Source organism: Fundulus heteroclitus, chromosome 17 (genome assembly GCF_011125445.2).
Source record: "Fundulus heteroclitus isolate FHET01 chromosome 17, MU-UCD_Fhet_4.1, whole genome shotgun sequence".
Taxonomy (NCBI): domain Eukaryota; kingdom Metazoa; phylum Chordata; class Actinopteri; order Cyprinodontiformes; family Fundulidae; genus Fundulus; species Fundulus heteroclitus.
Window position 1 is genome coordinate 3796816 of NC_046377.1, and position 22563 is coordinate 3819378.

Here is a 22563-nt window from a genome sequence, read left to right on the forward strand (position 1 = left end):
CTGCATCGGCAGATTAGTTTAGGACAGCTTAATTCTCTGTGTTGCTCAGTTTGGCGATGTAGTGAAAAAAAAAAAAAAAGACTGCTTGTGTGGCCTCTTTATGTCACTGCTCATCTGTACACGCAGTACATCCAGACATCAACGCTGTACATGAACACCCGGCAGAGGATGCAGCTCAGTGTTTCCACATGGTCATCATACAGTACAATATGCCTCTGTCATGATCCCCTGCTTTTTGTGTTTTGGTTCTCACTTGTGTTTTTATTTAGATCATTGTAGTGTCTTTAGGTTCTCTCCTTATTTGTTCATGCCTATGTATTATGTTTCCTAGTTCTTTTGTGAGGTCCAGTTCTGTACGTTTTGGTCTGGACTCTGGTCTGGTCCTTAGCTTTGGTCAGTTAGATCCTCTGTGTTTCTCTATCAGTTTCTCTTGTGCCCATTAGTCCTCCTTCCCTCAGTTCCCTGCTTAGATTCCCTGCTGCTTCCTCGGACCCCGACTTTTCTCACTACTTTGACGTAGAATTGTGATGATTTGCTAGGGTTGAATCCAATGTTAGCCGAACACGGAGCTGATGCTCAAATAGTCTGTATTAACAGGATCCAAGGGACAAAAAGCAGTCTTCAGGCAGACCAACAGAACCAGACAGAAACTAAACAAACTCAGGAAACATAAAGGCAGGTAACGGCTTAGGCACAGACTGGCAAACGGACGAGATAAATAAAAAATAACTGAGGCTGCAAGGCTCTTACCGAGAGGTTGAAAACAGGGACAAGAAGAGATATTCCGGCAACCAACAGAAAACAAAAGGCGGGCTTAAATAGGAGACAAAACAGGAGAGCAGGGCGGGGCTAATTAACAAAAACAGGTGGAGGTGATAAAAGGAACACACTGACTGATAGACAAAAAAAACCTAAGGTAGAAAACAAGACTAAACAGACACGAGCTGAAATAAAAGCTAATGACACTAACAAGGTAATCCAAAACATTACACCAACTAAACGAGGATCCAGACAAGACAGAACTCAAAAACAACCAGACAATCAAAGACAGGAGAGAGGAGGAAAACTAAAACTAATAACATAAACGGGAACTAAACTCGGAATATTACAAGAATGTCAACATTTTGAAACACTACAGTAACACTGGAGACTGCATGTATTTCTTTATACAAAAGAGACCCTGCATTCTCTCCAAAAGAGAATATTAAAAGAAGGGGGGAGAATACTGACATTTGGGGGGGTGTACAGTTATGCACAGTGAAGTTTTTGGTTATTTAGTCGTATTTGTTTTTACCTTTCACAATAAAAAAAAAGTTCAACTTCAAAGTTGCAGCCATGTTCTGTAAATTAAATGTTGCAAACTCTCAAATAGGATAATTAATTCCCAACAGCTATTTTTCTAAATCCCTAACAATCCTTTAATTTTTGTGCATTTTTGTGCAAAGTTGAGGTAGGTTTATCATTTGTTTTGTAGATTATTTTGGAGCTTTTCCCTCCCTTCTTTAGGAAAGATGAACAGAAATGAGTCAGTTGTATGTTGAGGGTTGGGAGAGTTTAGTGGCTTGAAGACGGGGACAGACCTAACTGAGAAGCTGACAGAGAAGTAGAAGGGAAAGGTCAGGCTCGGGCCAGAGAGAAGAATGAAACAATATGAGAAGAAAAGGCTGACTCGAGGAGAGGAAGGAGACTTGGTGGAGGAAGAGAAGAATAGGCGGGGGGGCAGGGCTGTCTGTGCTGTGGCCTTTCTGAAAGGTTAGCGGCCTGGATGGACGTAGAAAAGAGCTGGATGGCAGGTGCTCCACAGGGAGGAGAGCCGAGCCCCCACATGCACGCCCCCTGGATTCTGACCACAGGGCCTCCTTTTCAGGTGGCATTTAAAACAAAACACAATGATGGCCACCGACATTAAACATCAGCTGACATTTCACACACTGGAAAACAAATGAGATATTGTTCAGAGACGGCGCGTTCATGTAAAGGTGTGTGTGTGTGTGTGTTTGCATGTAGGTGTGTTCTGCCATGTAACTAAGTGCTGTTTCATGTTGTTGCAGCAACGGGGAGAACCTTTGTCACTCCTAACTGCGATCTGCAGACATATAAATGACTGCACATGGGTTTTTATGTGTGTGGGGAATGCTGGGTAAAACTCTGCTGTCGTATGATCGGACAGGAGAGTTAACGTTTTTGCTCATGCTTCATTTATGGCTTTTTATACGGCTTCAGATCTCGCTGTCTGTTCTTTAGAATGGAAAACTAAAAGTGTCCTATATTTCACCCATTTCCTTTTTTTTTAAGCTCGTGTTCTTGTCTTTGCTGAATCTGAATGGCTTTGACATTTGCTTACTGCATTTGTTTCAGTCGCGTCTGTTTGAGTCAACGCAAAACCTTGAACACAGTTCAAAGTGGCTGGGTGATAGGAAGAGCTTTAACTAGAACTTCACAGGATGGACAAAAAAGCCAAATACAGCAATCCTTCCCTACGCAAAACCCAGTCGCTGGCCACTTTATTAGATACGCCTTGATTTTACTCCCCTTTGCATACAGGGCTTCCTCGATCCTTCATGTGATGGATACAAAAAGGTGTCTGAAACATTCCCAAGTGATTTTGTTCCATATTGATCCACATTTGATCCACAACTGTATCAGATTAAGGTTTGGTGACTGTGGAGGCAATTGGAAGATAGTGAACTTGGCATGTCCTAGAAACCTGTTTGAGATGATGTGAGTATGTTTCTGCTGGAAGCATCCATTAGCAGATGGACATGGTCAGCAGCAACACTCATATAGGCTGTGGAGTTTAAACGATGTTCCCTTGGTACGAAGAGAACCAAAGTGTTAAAATAACAGCTGCACCCCTCACCATGACACCACCACTACCAGCCTGAACCGCTGATACAAAGCAGAATGAACCCCTGCTTTCATGAGGCTGCTGACTGGTTATCTTCTATTCTTGCACTCTGTAAACCTGGAAGATGGTTGGGAGTAAAAATACCAGAAGATCAGCAGCTTCTGAAATGCTTAGACCAGCCGGTCTGACACCAAGATCCGTGCTATGTTCAAAGTTTTCGTTTCAAACTTCAGCAAGTTGTCTTCATCATGTCTAGATGCCAAAATGGATTGAGTTGTTCTTTGAGGAGAGAGTTGGTTCACTTCACACACGCTGCCTCACTTCTCTGATGGTTGTCATGTTTTCTAACCGACCTACATAAAGATGGTTCAGAGTTCAAATAAGCTTTAGAGACTAATAGTTTCCTCAGTTATTCCACATACTGCTTTGCAATGCTCCAGTTTCTGGGTTTCACCCCTCGTAAATGCGCTGTTTTATTTTTCTGTCACATGATGATGCAATTCATCCCCCATATTGCCCTAAGGCTCAAACGGTGAAGTAATTAATTTTCTAGTTAAATGTCACGAGGACATGGACAACAGCCTGCGTCTGAAAATAAATTTGATATGCTGCAAAATGAACTGTATTCTATGATCATAGTACTTGACATGGATACACCTTAAGAAATCATTTGAGGGGAAAAGTTAAACGGGAATCTGGAATTTGAATAACCGTACTCAGTGAAAGTATACAAACACTTGAATAGAAAGAAATACTCAAATGGGTTTTGTGTATATGTACACCATCTTTTAGAGGTTCCGCAAACCTTGAACAAACAACATTCTGGTATATTTGCTGAATAACAAACAAAAGCTACTGTTCTGATGGAGGCTTATAAAAAAAACTCTCCCAAACGCATTAGACAGCTCACTACACTAGCAACATAGATTTTTACATCACGCCATGTCTGTTACTATTTGAGGTATGAATGAACGTCGTCTCACCTGGCCAGCCACATAGATCATGTGTAGCGGTCTAGTTCTGCACCTCTGGCACCGCTCCATTTGAATCAGTTTGGGGAAAGGAGGGACATTTAACAGAACTCTCTGAGCTGATTGGGCGAAGCGACACCTGTTTGGTTTTAGCCAATCACGGTATCAAATTAAAACTGGAGGTTTGCCATAAAAGGCAGCAGCTTCTATGGCAAACCTTCAGAAGGTAAGCTATTCAAGGCACTTCTTGCTGCTCTACTATCAAAGAAATCATGGCTTTTTACAAAACAGATGTGATAGCAGCAGCTACTGCCATGTTTGTCTTGGTTCAGCTGTGAGCTCGGCCGCTCTTGCTTTTGCGGCACCAGAATGTCCCGCCTCAAACCTCAATACTGCAATGTGATTGGCCCGAACCGTTTTTGGTTCAGACACAAACGGTTTAAGCAGGAGGTGTACACGACGGATTCTCGTGTGTTTGTGAACGTACAACTACCACAAGAATTCAGCTTGGAGGCAAGATTAAACGTTGTTAGAAAATTGTCTTTTTATCGCACACTTTTTTGGGCCCATCCCATAAAGATTTTAGATATATTATCTCCTTCATTGTGGTTAAGTCATACTTCTGTTGTGGTGAAAAAAAGCAACCTTTAAAGTGTTGTAGTGTGAAATGGAGGGGGGTGGGGTGTGAAATGCCTCCTTTAAAAGTATGACATGAAAAGTTGATTTACGAGTGGTTAGAGAGCGGTACATTAATTCAGATTAACATTTGTTTGCTAGAATGTCATTCAGAAAAGCCCCTATAAGAGCAGCATGAAAGGAAAGCGTTGTGCTTTTCTAAAGCTCCTAAACAGCTTTAGCAGTTTCTCTTCAGGGAAGTGTGAACTGTTAGTTTTGACGCTGAAGGTGACTCAGGTGACTTTTGCGGTTTTCGCAGCTCCGTCAGACTTTGTGAGACAGTGTTGAAGGTATATTTAATTAGATTTTTAGTTGCTTCAATACTCACTGGATTTGTCTTACTTCCTGTCTACACCTGGATGGAATAGAGTCTGTGATTCCTTTAAGTTCAAGTTTAAATCCCCCTCAACCGTTTATTCACATCTTGTCATTTTGGTCCAACATTTTGGTCCTTCTACCCAATGCCTTGCTGTTCATAGTTTTATATGTTTGTGTTTCTCCAGTATCACTCAGTCTTTCTATAAAAAAAAATAATTAATCTGTTAGAGTAACTCTGGGTGTCTATGAGACTTCTTTTAAAGATTTGGCTTTACTTGACAAACACAGGAGTAATTAAATGTTTTGTAGCAGATTGTAGCTCACACACACATCCTTGTTTAAAGTACAAAATGAGGGCCGTGACTTCCATAGACTTCGATTCATTTTCAAGACTTCTTATGGTCTGACCCTGACCCTCCCCCTAACCGACTGAAGCTGGCTAGAATACACGCCCAGACAACCCTCCAACTTTGGTGGTGTGAAAAGATGAAGATCCTCATTTTTATTTTCCATCTGCTACTAACTCATGCTGACCCTAACGCAACTAAATCAAACCAGATATATTGGAATTGACAAATTAATTAGTGTGGACTCAGCATAAAACTTTGTGGGACCCCACTTGCAATCCTTAACACAATAGTTTATTTTAATTGCTTATGTTACCGGAATACTGTACTGCCTGTACTATGCTATATACTATATGTTCATAATATTACACATAAATGACATTCTTATTGTGGGAGAGGTTACAGTAGCTGTTAGAGACGATATCAGACATGAATAAATTGAAACAGTCGTTTGATATGGGAAGTGGAAGTAGTGGCCTAGTGGTTACACTGCCAGGCGTTTGCATCTTGAAGAAGCTGCAAAGGTCGGCGGTTTGAAGCTCAATCTGCCACTCTGGGTCCCTGAGCAAGACCCTTGAGCACAGATTGCTCCCCGTGCGCCACTCAGTGTTGGCAGCACGCTGCTCCCTAAGGGTTGTCCGATCCCCCTCTGTGGGATTAGAAAGGGAAATATTATATGAATAATTTGAAAGAATTGTTTGATAAGAATACATTGTCACAAAAATTCAGTTTTAAAGTCAGACATGATGAAATATAGGAATCTTTTCAAATTCAAAATTGACCTCAAATGATGTTCAGAGCTCATTCTATCTATCTATCTATCTATCTATCTATCTATCTATCTATCTATCTATCTATCTATCTATCTATCTATCTATCTATCTATCTATCTATCTATCTATCTATCTATCTATCTATCTATCTATCTATCTAATATATAATATAAAATGCTCTGAAACAAAAGGGGGTTAGGAGTTAAGGGGAGGGCAAAATTTTAGAAATAATGAAGCAAAGACAATCGAGGAGAATGTACGTAGCAGTCTGTGGATTTCATTTGTGGAACCATTTGGATGATGAATTGAAATATGAGATTGTAAATCAGTTTTAAAAGTTACATAAAAACAATATTGCAGAATAAGGGAACCAGCTTCAGTCAGGCCAAGCTTTCCTCTAACTGTGATTGCCTGCGAGGTTTCAGGGTTGATAACAAGCCTCCTATGTTTATAAAAAGAACAAGAGAGTCAGCAGTTTTCTCGTGATGCGCCATCTGACCAATAGAAGCGGAAGAGGAAAAAGACGAATAGAAATAAATCCCAATAACACTGCCCTGCGCTCCGGCCGTCCTAAACTGATGGTGACACTCGAACAGAGTAAAGCAAAGAACATGACTGAGGCAGTCAGGGCAAAAGAGGGGGAAACTGGTGCTGCTGTGCACCAAATCTCCCCCTGTGGGACAATACAGAACTGAACTGAAAGGAGGACAGGAACTTTCTCAGACTGACAGAGACAGAGCTGGAGGAGGATGTTGTGCTGCTGCCCTTCCATTACACTGACTGCTGTGGACTTCTCTGATGCAGGATCTGTTAGTCTGGGACACTTGATGCATTGAGTTCTTTTTTCTGGAAAGTGCTGTTTGTTGGATCTCTGCTGCAACTTTTAAAACAGGAGCATAATGCTGAAGTTCAGGGTCACACATGGCTCCAGGTGTGTATGTGTGTGTGGTGCAGCTGAGCCTTGCTGCAGTAACGCCATGCTTTACGGTGTCTGCAGAAAGCTAAGCTACCTTCATCACTGAGTCCTAACGTCGTTCTGTTTTCAGTTGAACGCTAACTTGTCTTTTTACGGCCCCGGTTCTGTGGCTCCTTTAATAGATTTAAACATTGTCGTTATACTGACATGTTCCAACCTTGACGTTTTTCCATTTTTCTCTGTTTCCCTTTAGCCACAATGAAAGAAAGGTGACCTGCAAGCACCCGGTGTCAGGCGTCCCATCGCAAGACAACTGCATCTTTGTCGTAAATGAACAGTAAGTCTCTCTGCAGCGTGACACACCCAGGCGGCGATATATGCCCCTCAGTTCTTCTCCGGACTGAGACGTCCAAAGCAAACTAATGGACCGATTAATTTCGTAGACAACTGTTGCATCTGTGGAGCGCTGGTGCGCAGCTGGGCGGCGTAAATGCACAGTGTACAATGAGTTTTATTTAGTATTTAGACTGAACTTCTCTTTGCCTGCGCAGAGTCCATAAAGATCAGACAAGGCTTGACTCTGTTCCTGTTAACGTCTTTCCCTCAGTAGAAGGACTGCTTGAAGATATTTCTGCAAAGCAGACAACAATGTTGAATAAATATTTTGGCCTTATGCCATCAGGATTTTTAATGGCCTCCAAGAATTCTTACTGGAAATTTGAATGCCTCATCACCTGTTATGTTAAACCATTATAAATAATTGTAAAAGTTGGCTGATCTTAGTTACATAATGTTAGCTTCGAACACTTTGCATAAAGCATTGAGGAATGATGGTAATGGGAGAAATACTTAAACTAAATATTACACTAATTGTGCCCGAAATATTATTTTCCCCTTTTTTCCCCCTTTTTTTTTTCTTTTTTCCCTTTTTTTCCTTCTTTTTTCTCTTTTTTTCCTTCTTTTTCCCCTTTTTTTCTTTTTTTTCCCCCCTTTTTTTGTGCCCGAATTTTTGAAGAGCAAATTTCTCATGAGCTATTCTTTAACAAGGCAAGGCAAGGCAAATTTATTTATATAGCACAATTCAGTACAGAGACAATGCAAAGTGCTTTACATGATTAAAATATAGGAATAAAAGCAAGTAGGGATAGAATGTAGAAAGAAAAAAAAAAGTTGTATGTTTACCGGCTTACATTATTGGGGATGATCATACAGGACCATGCAAAAATCTTTGTACGACTTTAAGCCTTTTCCAATTAGTCACGTTCTAAATGCAAACATTAAGATCTAATACTGAAAAAGCAAAGCAAACAAAGCAAAAACTATTGAACTGTGCTTGATGGGCCAGCACACTGGCCTTACATTACCTCCTAGAGAATCTATGGAGTATTGTCTGGAGGAAGATGACCCCAGACCCAACAGTTCAGATCACCTGAAACCACAGTCTGGTCCCATCCATGCCACGCCACCCTGATGCAGCAACGCATGCATAAGACGCTTTAATCGAAGTGAAATTGTAGCGCTGTAGTTGTATGAATCCTGATGGCAATCTTTCTACAGGCACCTGTTTTGGTCCTGAGATGCCAGAGAAAGTGCTGAGTCGGCTCCAGAGTTCTCTTCGGCTGTATAGAACAGTGAATAACACAGCACTTGCCCCTCCCTCGCCTGTTGGCCAGCTGTTTTAAGTTAAAGCAATTAGATAAAGTTGTATATTTTTCTTTTAAATAGCTCGGGGTAAAACGGCTTATGTTTCTTGGTATTAACAAAACGAGCACAGAGAAAATCTCCCCGGGTCCCGTGCTGACTTGGCACAAACGGCGGCGAGTGTTTTGTTTGGTGGAAGGCGTGCCGAACTCCGCGTCCTGTCTAGAAAAAGCGTCATAGCGGTTGGCAAACAGGGACACCCTGAACATTTGGTTGTGTTCTCAGCGGCGATTTATTACAAACCGCTCTGTTACGCTACTGAAGGGTGTATGAAACACCCTAAATTATCGCTCCAACCAAATATTAGGCAGCGTTTCTGTTTGTCCCGGTCTTTTGACCTGCCTACCTGTGACGGTGGTTCTTTTTCTAAGTCGTTTGTTGTATCTTTACGTAACAAGCTTCGCGTATTCAATACAATGAATCTCTGTGGGATGTGATCCCTTCTATGCTCCATGCACGGTATTCAAAGTGAGACTATCCTCTGCCAAGAATCAGCAGGAAACCACCAAACCAAATAAAATGTAGAGAAGAAATGTAGGAGCTAAGCGATCAAACAAACCCAAACAAATCCCTGCGATTAAATGCTCCACCTCCGAAACAAGCGTTTTCATGTATGAGCCGTGAAGCCCTGACTATCCACCCCCCCTCCACCCCCCCACTGCCACACAAACATTACCAACACCTTTTATCTCGTCTGCTAACAAGTTCAATGTGGGAACAATTTTCTCGCTCGGATACTGACTCTCTCGTTCTTTCCACACACACACACACACACACACACACACACACACACACACACACACACACACACACACACACACACACACACACACACACACACACACACACACACACACACACACACACACACACACCTATGTCCCATCCCAATTATCTCCTTGCTCTTACCTCTCCTCGTTGAGAGTGCCGCCGTGCCTCTCTGTGGATGTGTAAATTATGCAAATCGGGTGTGGGATTTATATTTTTAACCCTGTTGAGCAGAGTGGAGGTGAAAACGCCGTGAGTCATGAAAGGTGTTTAATTGCGGTGGACCCGTTAACGAGAATGTCAGCTCGTTCGTGCACACGACATGCTCGAGGATGAAGGGCCGATGGGTTCCCATGTGGTTTACGGGGCTGCTAATCATCGAACCTGCAATGTTCTTAAGCATCGGCCTTTGCAACATGATAGTTCATAAGAGCACACACAAAAAAAATTAAAAAATATCAATGAGCAAACCAGAACGCGTGTGGCTGAACCTGATGCGGGTACTCATTAAGTGGAGTTTAAACAGGGTTCATAGTTGGGTTTTTTTCCACCTGACAGACCACAGACAATTAAGGTTAGGCATATAACTTATAATAGTGCCAGTCTGGAAATAAATGCTGTGTACATGGTTTACAACTCAGAAGCTTTCTTTAAATGCACCTTAAAATAACTCCATACATGCCGTTTCTGTTCACAGCAGCAGAAATTTAGTTTTTACCACCATTAAACATAGTGATGTGAATCGATTCTGACCCCTAAACTTTCATTTTAGCTAAAATGGGACGTATCCTGCAAAATCCACCTTTTTATCCCTTGCATACATTTTGTTGTGTACTTGGAGTCTCTAGGAGTGCAAAAAAAAAATGAATGTAGTCCTTCCAGGAGAGGCATAGATATTTTGATGTTCTTTTTTGGTCATATTTTTCAAGTCGTTTTCTGTTATGTTTCTTTGAACAATTACGTCAGAGTATTTGCTGCGCCGCTACTCAACAAGTTCATTGACCTCCAGCTTACCACTCTCACGAATCCGCCATTTTTGTTTCTTGGAGCGATTTTTTTAGTCCAAGCTGCAGGATGCCGAAATTACAAGTGGATAAGTCCCCCAGCATACTACAAAAATGGCCGAACGATGTGGAGTGGAACGCCCTGCAACCTGGAGGAGGGGAGGGGGGTCTGAAGTGTCTCCTTTAGATTTAAAGAGACAGCACCAATACAAGTCGCTCTCAGATGCACCTCAGAGCAGGGGTAAAAAGTGGGAACGTGAGGCTAAATTAATAAGGAATTCAGACCAAAGCACTGCAGTTCCACTTTATGTAGACCACAACTGGCTGATTTCAATGTGAAAAGGAAGAACTGATATGTAACCTTTAAATACTTTAGATTAGTGATGGGTAGATGAGGCCTCGTGAAGCGTTGCAGCACATTCCCAGATTGTGTTGCCATGGTGTCGGTACTGTCACTGTGTTGCTCTATACTGACACCTGCTGGATCTCAAGCATCATTGGAGGTCAATTAGATGAAACATCGATCTGACACTGAGTAATATTTAATTTATTGTATGCCATGCTGTATTATTCTATACCTCAATCCAAGTTATCTTTAAAATATACAGTTAATAAATGTGAGTATGTCATAAATGATGGAAATTAAAGAGAAAGCTTTGTGGATGTGATGTTGCTTGTTGAGATTTTATAAGTAAGGATTTGTGTTAAAAAATAAGTGTTTTCAAAGTTTTGGTATTTAGGCAAGTCAGGTTTTTGGTGAAAGTTCTCCAACTTTTGAGAACTTCCTCTCCATGAACTGACTGGTGTGCATAAAAACCAGAGGGACAGGCAGAAAAGTTTTATTGTTATTACAATTAATTTAAATAAACAGTAAACTAAATGTTCCTTAAAAGCCTGCTTTCACAAAAAAGGCCACTAGTGCCACAAAAATGAAACATAAAAGTTCAGCGGGGCCAAAATCCCCCCACAGTGATGCAACAGATCCATTACAGCGTTTCTCCTACCATTATTCTAGGGGGGTGCCTTGCCTCACCAACCAGACCGCCCGCCCCTTCAAGAAAAATTATGGCATGTAGTATTTGTACGTATTCACAGTTAATGTATTTAAATTTATTAGCCCATTTAAATAATGCCAGATCACATCATGAGCTATTTCTGTCCCTATGTTGCTACTGTCAACTCTCTGCTACCGACACACATTCACGCTGATTCATGTGCGCTCACACACAGGTGACAGAGCTGATAAGATAAAGAAAATAAGACAAAGATAAAGAGCTATATAAATGCATAAAATACAGTACCCAGAAGATTAATAAAGAACTGTTTTTTTATCTTTAGCACAACTCTGTTAGCTTTTTGTTCTTTTCTAGCTAGAAGACTTGTGTTGGTGCACTGGAGGAACTCCTCACCTCCTTCGTTTTCTCAATGGATCACAGAAGTCACGCAGAATCTGAAACTGCATGGCAAAGATGAAACACTCAATCTAAAGCGTAGTCAAAAAATGCATTTTTATGGGATTTGGCCTTTCATCCACATGAAAACTCTGTTTTACATCACAAAAAAAAAAAAAGATTCGGAAAACTTTGGCCTAATTGCAGATTTCTAAAAACTAAATTTTACACCCTGCAGGTGTACATGACAAACGGAGTCTGGCACATCACAGTCTGTGACAAATAACGCGCCGCTGACGTCACATGTGCGACTATCGTTATTTACGTGACCATGCAGTGAAAGACAAATCAATGCTGTCATAGAGGTGGTGATTTTAACGTTGGTGTTGGCATTGACTGTTCTATCTAATCATTGTGAAACTGGACAAATAGTGCAACAATATCAGCGGCGTCTCCGATCGTTTATTTCCAACTGATGTTACTCCAGCAACCACATAACATTTCCCGCCTTCACCTCTGTATCGAGACTCCAATGTAAAAGAATACATGGCACGTTGTAAATGTTACGGTTGGTTCAGATGCTTTTTTTGCTTGCTGGTTTTTACAAGTCCAGCTGCTCCAATACGTTGAGGTTCAAAGGAGAAAGAGCGCTTGGAGGTCAGCGGTTTTACACCAACTTTCCCTCCCAACACAGATGCTGATCAACGTCGCCATCGTTTTGAAGGATTCTGATTGGCTGACATGGGTTTCAGCTTTGCGTTACACTGCCCCCCACGCAACCAGTTCTGAGATTTATTGACAAAAGTAGCTGTTTCTGTTTGCAAACACTAACTTGTATATATGTTTACACACCTCAAATCCTAAGTCTCCATGTGTAATTCTCTCAATACAAAGACCTTGATCAAAAAACTGTGCATCTGTTGCTCTTAAACTACAGTAAACTGCTCTGTTTGTGAAATTTCCCCAGCTGTTGAATCTTCTCTTTAAACAGGGGATGCCATAGAAAGAATTAACTAATAAAATGCAGCGATATAGAGAACAGCAACATTTTCTGGAAAATGCTAAACAATCAAAATCTATTATTTATTATATATTTATTATACATGTCAGATATTATACATGTAGTCACAACTAATGATAATTGTTATTTTGACAAACATAGCGGCTTACATTTTATCCATTTGTTAAACCTTTGTCAAAATGTATTCAACATGTTCTCTGCTTGTTAAAATTCAGGGGTTTGACTGATTCGGTGTATTGCAGAGGGGTGCAGACGCCACCAAGAAGCAAATCTTGGTCCACATTTGTTGAAAACTGGTGTCCATTTAGGTGAAAAAAATATTAGCATTTTCAACGATGGGTCATCGATATCTTTTTATCCATCAAGACCATTTCTTGATTGTTCCCTCTAAACCTGGACCCCTTTTCATAGATTAGGTCCCTGCCACTGAGGAGTTCATCTTCCTGTTGCGGTACTCCTGTAATGTGAGAACACAGATCTCCACCCACAACAGCAGAGCCCAGAATGTGATTAAAAAAAGTAAAAACAGGCCAGAACAGCTTTTTTTCTTGAATGGTTTCATAGGAGTTATGGTTTAAAAACCCTTGACTGGAACTCAAAACGGTATGAAAATGGGAATGTGAGCGGATTTTAAATGAAGCGTTTTGATTCCAACTCCCAACTCAGGGACGAAATAAAAAGGAGAGCTCTGATCTGGATTACAAGCTGCTATCTAAAGGGATCCCTTGTGACAGTTTTATAGGGGGTGGGATCTGAAAAAAGGAATTTTTTTTAATATTCCACACAGCTATAATACTGAAAGGCCTCAGAGGAAGCAGCAACACAACAACACCTGCTGCACCCCAGTGGTGTCCGAACTTTTTGACATGCGGACCGAACATGCGGTTCTGTCCCTGCTCATTTTCTCAGTCCAGAAAATGTTGCTTAGAGAAGCTTTGTTTTGGAGCACCAGGTTTCCATCCTTTAAATTTGGTTCTAGATTTTGATGTAATGCCATAATAATATAACTTTGTAGATGACTTAAAAGCCACTGATCACTGAAAAAAAAAAAAAAAATCTGTTTAATCCAGGAATCCCTGACCTCCGGTCACGCAAGAGAGAACTGCAATGCAGACGTTAAATTATATCATAAGCTGCTCATGATCTGGTTCTAAGCTTATTAACTGTCCCTTACAACTAATTAATAAAAAAAACACGCACAAGGTCCAGATGTACAACAGCCATCCTTCTAGAAATCATAGTTCAGTATTATTTCCTAGTTTAATTGCAAGATTTTTTTTTTTATTTAGAATATATTTTCCAGCCAGAATTTTTTAATGGTGAAACTTAATTGATGAAGAAAAATAATTTACCCAATAGAACTCACAATACACACATTCCCTGAAATCTTGCACTGTCGAGCATCCTTTTGCAGACGTGTGGACTAATAATTGTCCAACACAGCTTGATTCCTTGCACTGAAGCAACAGTCCACACTGATAAAGTTGCATACATAAGGAGTTAATCCTAAAATGTGCGTGTAAACGACGGACGTTTGGAGCTGACATCAAAAGTGAAACATAAATTTGCTTGATTTTAAAGGGAAACTAATAAATCATCTCGACATGCGCTCATACACTTAAAGGGAGTTCCCTGATGAGCTGCGCGGTTTTGTCCAAATCCTGCACATCACAGCCCCCTGCCCTGCGTGTCTTACACGAGGATCCTGTAGAGTTTTATATAGGCCAGGTATGACCCTTTCAGACTCTGGCTGTTTCCCTCCTTCCATGTAACCATATGTCCTTAATTATTACCAAACCTTCATTGCATGCGTACAACTGGCAATCCAAGCAACATGACGGCCTGAGGTGGGATAAAAAAACGCAGACCGACTTGAATTGTGCAGGAAAGCAAAGGATGCTGCCGCAGCTCTGGCTAAAGGGACGTTCAGGGTGTGTCTGGGGAAGCCATTAGAGGATTAGCACCACTTTAAATGAATGATGTGGACACTTGTATGAAGACACCAATGCACTCCTGTTTATGAGGACATCATTTGTTTTTCTTCCTTAAATGTTTAATGTAATTTCTGCCAGTGTTTCAAGTCACGAATTGATGTCACATGATTTTTTTTTGTTTATCTCTCCCTCCTTATCCAACCTCCAGTGTGAATAGTGGAAAGTTTGTTCACCATGACACAGAAGCACGCACCAGGTAACGGTACTTTAGCTGGCTTGAAGGTGTTGCTGTAGCGCCAGCTTCTTTGGCAGCCCTGATGCTCTAAAACCTTCTTGCTGTCAGCAATCATTTCCAACCTGCAGCAGGCACAGTCTGTTAACGCTGAGCACTTTTAAAGACCCTTCATGTCTGCTCACATATTAACGTGTCAGATGGGACACAGGCAGCAGCGTTTGTGGAAATATGACCGGGAAAACATTTTAGACCTGAAACAAAGGCCCGTTTGTGCTCAGAGCGTACAACCAGATGCTCTTTTGTTGTTGTCCTTATAATAATAGATAATTTCTAAAATTCTGTTGTCTTTTTTTTTTTTAATCTAACTCCAAACTCAGAATCTGCTATTGACCATGGTGCATGCTTAAGGCAGCAAAGCTTGTAACATCCTTTTACACCTGCTGTTCTGTAAAAAGTCCTTATCCACCCCTGCTTCAAATCAGCCAGCAGTAAGGCTATCCCAGAACCATGACACTACCACCACCACACTGCAAAAAGGGAACTAAAAGTAAGTGAAATTTTTTTTTTTTAAATCAGTGTATTTTTCCTTGATTTGAGGAGCTAAATGAGACTATTTGCCAATGGAATAAGATTTTTGCACCTAAAATAGGAACAATTAATTTCCATCATCTTATTTCAAGTGCAGTACATCTAATTATCTTATTTTAGGGGTAAAAATACTAATTCCAGTGGCAAATAGTCTTATTTAGCTCCTCAAATCAAGGAAAAATACACTAATTTCAAGAAATTTTTACTTACTTTAGTTCCCTTTTTTGCAGTGCATGTTTGGCTGTAGGTATAAGGATTCAGTCCTGCTTCAATTCAGTTTATTTGTATAGCGCCGATTCCCAGCACGTTATCTCAAGGCACTTTACAAAGTCAGATAGAAACCCTTTTTAACCAACCTGTCTGAATGAGTTGATAGAACTAAGGGAAGCCAGCAGGTTACATCGAGTCATGATCTGTTTCTATAAATGCTGTTTTAAGTCGGCTGTAACTTGACGCACGCCTTCTAGGGAAGCCCACAAGAATGTTTTCCCAAATGTCTTTGGGGGTCACCAAATAGTTTTTAGGTAAATGTAGATGAACTCTTTCTGTTCTTTTGGGTCACCAGTGGTTCTGGCCTTAGGGTTTCTTTCTAGTTCCGCAGCTCTATACGTTGATGCCTGTCCAGCAGTCAATTGAAGGTTTTGGGTAAATAATGCCTTTTATGTAACGTCTTACATGGTTACGCCAACCAGATGGCATGTTGGATCCTAAACAATAAAACGCATAAAAGGATTAATATTGACTAAATCAGAACTTAAATCATGGTAGAAATGAGACAGATTGAAACTGGCGTTTGTTCTCAAAGTTAATGCCGTTTTCTGCTGACCTTCAGAACTTGGATAAAGCTGTCACTTGGTTATTTTCATCCCATTTAGGGACATTGTGCTGTCTTCTTCAAGCGTTGCCCTTCCACTCAAGAAAAAAAACTTTAATTTCTATTAGTTAGACCGTTCGGATGACCAATCAAGTCAGTCTAACATAGAAGAATATATTGGAATCAGCACTCTGACAGTGATTGCTGGGATCGAGGAACCGCCGCTCTCCTCCGCTTTCTGTTTACGGCTTACCCCTCTGCTACCCACAACTGTGCTTGTGTTCATTCGTGCCAGTCGTCCTTGCCTTTCACTTTCATCCCCCTACTTTTAAATGGCCCCAGCAGAGAGAGAGAGAGAGAGTTTCATTAAGACAATGAAGCGAAGCACTTCTTGATGAGGTGAAGGTGCTGGGCGATTGGTTTACCGGCGTCCTGGGACGAATGAAGATTTAAAGATTGGCACCACTCCTGTCTGCCTGGTAGTGCAATCAGTCAGTATCAGCCACAGCTTTATGAGCACTGAAAGGGGAAGAGGAAAAACATTGATTACCTTGTTATCATGTCACCTGATGGAAATAACGTTATATTAAGTAGATTAATTATGCATCCATGAAGTTAAAGGGTCTTGAGTGGTAAGCTACGATAAATCGTCAAAGGAAGAGAAACCAGGGAGTTAATAACGGTGTAATGGTTGTTACTGTTTCACCGTGCCGTGACTACGGTGAAGCACCCTCGGTGGACCCAGTTCGTTTTACCCAGTCAGGCAACTCCCACTTACTTTTTACCTTGAATGTAGGACGCATAAAACAGACAAGTATGCTTTTAGTTATATTTTATCTAAGTAAAGACAGAGAAATAGTTACAGTCACACCAGCGCTGATGGGCCCCTGATCGGCAGGAGGCCTCGAGTGCTCATCACGCAAACATTATAAAGGGATCTCGGGACACACCCATACAAGGGCGGTACACATCCAAACTGTGACATCAACAGGGAAGCTGTGTCACCTCCAGGGTGGTATCTGATAGATATGTGCCAATCTTTTGGGTCAGTGCCATCTAAGTGTGCCATGCAGTTCTGGGATAAACAGCTCGTTCCACTTGACCTTGTTGATATCCTAACAGTCCCCCTGATGATGTGTCATTATGGCACATCACCAAAGATGATCAACCAGTGGAACGACAACTCTCAGTCTGTCCCTCTCCCAGAACAGTCGGTCATTCCGTCCAGTCCAAGCAATCCAATCACGTCAGCTTCCGGCTTCCAGAGTCCATCCATCTGTGATCTCCATGGCAGTCGATAGTGCGGTTCAGTCTCTGGGGTCACACAATCTCTGCTGGTGTGACTGAAAAGCACTTTGTAAAAACAGTCCAGTTGTCCGTTAGCCCCCCCTGTTGGTGTGCCCCAAAGGCACATCACAACGAAAACAGTTCCAAGAAAAGGGCCGGACAAACCACAATGGAAACATCTTAGCATCAATCAGCATGAATACATCATAATTCAGCCTTTTTTACTCAAGCCCACAGTCCAAGCATTTTATCTACAATTTAGGGTTCAACTATTCGAGCTAGGCCTGTTTTAGGTTCCTATGCGCACATTATTTTAAAATTACATTAGACTATGGTAAGCTAAACCCTGTTCATTAACCAAGGTCGAATTCGTCTACTCTACCCCCACCCCAAGAAACCTCCTACTTGGTCCTCCACTCTCCATTCCTATGGACAATCATCCAACACCTTTAGTCCTCACAAATCCAAGAGTACCAGTAGGGGGCATCAGAGGGCAGGCTGAGTCTTCATCACAAAAAACCATCTCTAAGAAATGGCAAAAAAGTGATGGAGCCCCAGTCAAGGGCACTCCCACTCTGGGCCAATCTGAGCGAGAAGACACCCTGTATTGAATCTAGAAATTAGCCTTACCGAGTAACTTATGGATCTGTGATAGCCATCAGATCCTGGTTCTCTATATAACAAAGCAAAAAGTTAGCAAGAACTGCAGGTCTTGGTGTGTGTGTCTGTAACAGAGAGTTTCCATTCTTAGTCATAAAGCCATAGCGATCATCATAATGCAACATCACAGTATAAACATCATAACACATAAAATCAAACATGGTGATGGAAGTCAGTGGAGAAGAGAAAGGAAAAAATCAGGTTTGTGATATAAAAAGAGTCTGTACGTCAATAACGCAAAGTTAAGGAAGCCTTCAGGCCAATCAGGCACAAGGCAGAAAATAATCTAATCGCGCTTAGGGTCTCTTCAGGCAACTCCTCCCGTTGAAGAATAAGGAATCAGAGTTCACTGGCTTCTTCATCCCCAGTCCTCTTCTTGGTTCCTCCGCATGGACAAAAACGATTTAGTTGGATGGTAATGAGTGTCCTGTCCTTTTTCAGGCAATAAGCATTTTATCCCCAGGAAAATGCTCTGTTGAGATGGTTGGCAGACACCAAGCCTTGTTTACTGTTGGATAACAGAAACAAGGTGTAATTAGTGTTCTTATCAAGACTCCCAATCCTTCTTTCATTTACCTTCTTCAAACACTTTCACATCCAGATATTTCCGTTCACAATTATTGTGCTCTTAGCTTAACCTCCTTTACTGTAATCATTAGATCTTGCATTACCCTTATATAAAAGGAGAAATCCGAAAGTTCAACGTTATCTGCAGCAGCATTACTCTATAATGCTTTCCCATGTGTGTCTCATCTTACAATTGTCCAACAGTTGAAAAGATCTCTGCAATAGAAATTTATCATCATATGTTTCATGGCTACTGTGACACGGTTCATCTCAATTTATCTAGCACACAAGGAATTGTATTAAAACCTTTCAGAAACTTCTTACTGAACCAGCTCTAAAATACTTCACATTTTTCTAACAAGACCAACAGAAAAACCCTTAAGTTTGTAAAAGAAAGCTCTACTATATATATTTGCAGAATAATGTTGTGATATTAATAAGAAGCAGCCCTATGTACTTCTTGTCTTATTTTGAAAAACTCAGCTAAGAGAAAGGAAGTGTGTGCATGCCCCTCGCCCACACGGAGTTGTGATTGGTTGCTATTCAGGAAGTGGGTGTAGCCCAGGGCGGAGACAGGAAGTAGTTCTGTGAATCACTTTCAGCTTGACGTGCATCAACCCAAAAGACTTGTAGTTGAATGCGCCCTCCACCTGAAGCGAAGAGCAATTCTAACCCCATTAATTCTTGATATTTTAATCCCTTCTGCTTGTTTTAACAGACCGCTTTTGTAAGCAACCCTGGTTTTATCGTATGTCCCCCTGTTTGAATCTTGTTTGAAACAACCCGTTAAACTGTAGTATGCTGTGAGCAGTAACTCATTGTTGCTTATTAGACACATCGCCCACTGACCATGTAAGTAGCTCCATACTGCTCTAGGTCTTTAAACCTTTTTCAGTCATTCAACATTAGTTTAATTGATAATACATCCAAGTATAATTATATCCCCAAGTAAATCAACCCTTTAACAAGTATCTAGTTCTTGTTCTCATGTGTTTAGTTTATCCTTGAAAAACTTTAAGCAGACATTACTCCGAGTGATTTTCTTACATTATCATACATTTATTATTATTACCTTTGTGATCTTATATCACCCAGTGATCTATAAATCCTTATTTTATGTTTGTACCGTCTTGTCCCAGCAGATTAAAAATTCCCATTCTAGAATTTGCTTTTTTGTTTCATCAATCACTGTCTGTTGTAATTATTGAAGAAATTGTGCAGTTCCTTTAAACCCTCTTAAATATTGACCACCCATTGGTAAATGATCAGCTTTAAGTTTTGCCCTTCTTCTAATTCTTTGTTTAGCCTTAGTATCTGCACCTTAAATTGACGAATAGTGGAATTCTTTGTATAAACACTTCTCTATGTCCGTATTTGTTTTGGCCTCTATAATTTTGTTCTTTGTATTTTAAGTGTGAACCTGGTCAGGATAGAGAAAGTCATCTCCGATGCTCCTTTTGGCAACCCCAGCAAACCCAAAAACAAAAATGTTCACTGTCAGTGTTAGGTTATAGGTAATCCCTGTGGGAACACGACGTCGTCTCCTTTGTTCCAAGCGCCTGGGTCATCGAAACACTCCACCACCTGCGACAAATTTCTGACATTTTCAAACCACAGCAGCAATTCCTGGGTGTCCACACCCCCTGTCTGAAATGTCTCTCGTCGTAAGCCCAGGCTTTCAGTTCATCTCCTGTTAAGTGTCCCCCTTTAGAGCCCATTTACCCCAAAGAGTCCAAAAGTGTGTTCTAGGTACGTTTCCTGAACGCCAACCTCTCCATGTCATGTTCGTGAAACCTTGTAGTTGAATTCCATCACCTGTGAAGCAAAGCAGTCATGCATAGTTCTTTTCAAGATTTTCTTTATCACAGCAGTAGTGTCACTGTCTGATGCCATTGCAGCTCTGATGTTCCTCAGAGCCAACCTTCATGCATTGATATCATGTTGGAGCTGTTATCCTCATCTTGTGTCCAGGAGTGCTTCTGCTGTCCTGACCAGACACCAAACGTCCAACTAATCTAAATGACCTCATTACTTTTCTGCATGTACAAGAGGACGATCGTTAGATTATCCTGGTCTAAAAGACCACTAGGTTAATAGATGGCTAAACTATGTTTATGTGTTTTTTTTTTTTTTTTTTTTTTTTTTTCTGGATGTTTTAACATTTAGTTAAAGAACAACTATTGTGCTATTTTGTGTTCAAACAGATAGTTGTTAAGTCTCCTCACACCTTTTACGTAACTGCGTACAATTCCAAACTATTTACACTGGTGCTTTAATCCTAATTTACCCAAGTTATTTATTAGAATAAGGCATTATTCTAGACCTGCAGTTATTCTGCTTATATTGAAAAATTAGCTTGCTCACTCGTTCGTTCAGTCGGTTATGCTATTAACTGTTGCTGTAATGCCTACTTTAACTTTTTCGCCCACTAGTTTTGTCATGATCATAATTATCGCCCATTGATGTAATAGCATACATTGTTCTTATCCACTTTCCTTTTACGTTTAAACGGCCCCTCTATGTAATCCCCTTACTGTAATCCCCAAAATAAGTTGTCAAACCTTTTAGGTTTAGCATAATTACTTAAGCTGCTCTATGCTCTCATACCGTAACTTAATACTTTGGTGCAAAATGGATGTCTTTTACCGGTTCCCCCTATTTCTTCTCATGCATGATGTATTTTATGAAGCTTATTGTATCTTAAAGGTGCCTCTTTGAATCTTATTCAAAAACCCCCTGTGGTGTTAATAAAATTTCAAAACATATCTATATGTATTTTAAATGATTTAAATAAAACTTTGTTAGAAAAGTAAAAGAAAATCCTTCTTATCAGCGGCCCAAAATCTCTACCAGCTTTGTTTCCAGACCAGTACCACTTGTCCGAATGCGTTTGACCCTCTTATCGCTCGCTAATAACAGCTCTGACTTAAAACAATTAACATCCTAGGGGTTTAATAATAATCTTGATTGCTTTTAATCTGAAAGTTTTCTTCTAAGCGCATCCGCCAATGTGTATGTTTCTAATGTGTGTTTCGTGTTTTAATTATGTGCAGGAAAATCTGATGTGAAATGCAGAAGGGGTGTCTGCCAACTCATCTTTGTTTCGTGTTGCGGTCCATTGAAGGTTATCCGATGCCTCTGTCTTTTCCCCCGCAATTAGTTGTCCATTTTCAGTCCTCATGTCTCAGTTCAACAGCACAACATCGTTCCAGGACGAGCATTGTCCATGAATCTTCTTTCTCCCATCGTTGTGTCTGAAACCACAAGGAATTCTGCCAGCATTTTGCCAATATGGATTTTGTCCAAAATCAAATTGTCTAATACAAGAATTGTCCATCTTCATCCGTAGTGTAGTGTAATTAAGTTGAAAAGAAAAATCAAAACAAAAATTACAAGAAAACTGTCTCAAAACAAAATCAACCACATCGTTCCCTCTAAAACAAAATTATTCTTGAAGTTTTTCACCTTTATCCCATATCTTGATCCCTTAAAAATTTATCCAAGCAAAATATTTTACAGACAGTTCAACCTCTTTGTATAAGTTCATTAATAAAAAGCATTTCTCTTAACCTTGTAGCATCACATTCCCCATTAAACCTCTATGCAGCTTCTGCAAACATTACTGATTTTTTTTTTTTTTTTTTTTTTTTTTTTTTTTTTTTTTTTTTTTTTGATTAAAAACTGGATTAGGCAGGAGTCAAGTACATCACCTTTTTCTCCGTCCTCTGGACCACTGTGGCACCGC

At 40.6% G+C, this 22563-nt stretch overlaps 1 protein-coding gene across 13 annotated transcripts in view; it reads left to right on the forward strand.

Annotated features, from left to right (window-relative positions):
* LOC105929801 (pleckstrin homology domain-containing family A member 5) overlaps positions 1 to 22563 on the forward strand; it is a 179737-nt gene that overhangs the window by 87212 nt on the left and 69962 nt on the right. For 8 of the 13 annotated variants that reach the window (XR_004933166.1, XM_036149316.1, XM_036149318.1 and 5 more), the window contains exons 4-5: positions 7102 to 7185; positions 14876 to 14923. Coding sequence is in view for 10 of the 13 variants with exons in the window: in XM_036149316.1 (XP_036005209.1) it covers positions 7102 to 7185; positions 14876 to 14923 (132 nt within the window). In the remaining 3 variants the exon portion in view is untranslated. Of the gene's footprint in view, positions 1 to 6697; positions 6864 to 7101; positions 7186 to 14875; positions 14924 to 22563 lie in introns of those variants that run through there. The other 5 variants (XM_036149319.1, XM_036149326.1, XM_036149325.1 and 2 more) reach the window with 3 other exon arrangements.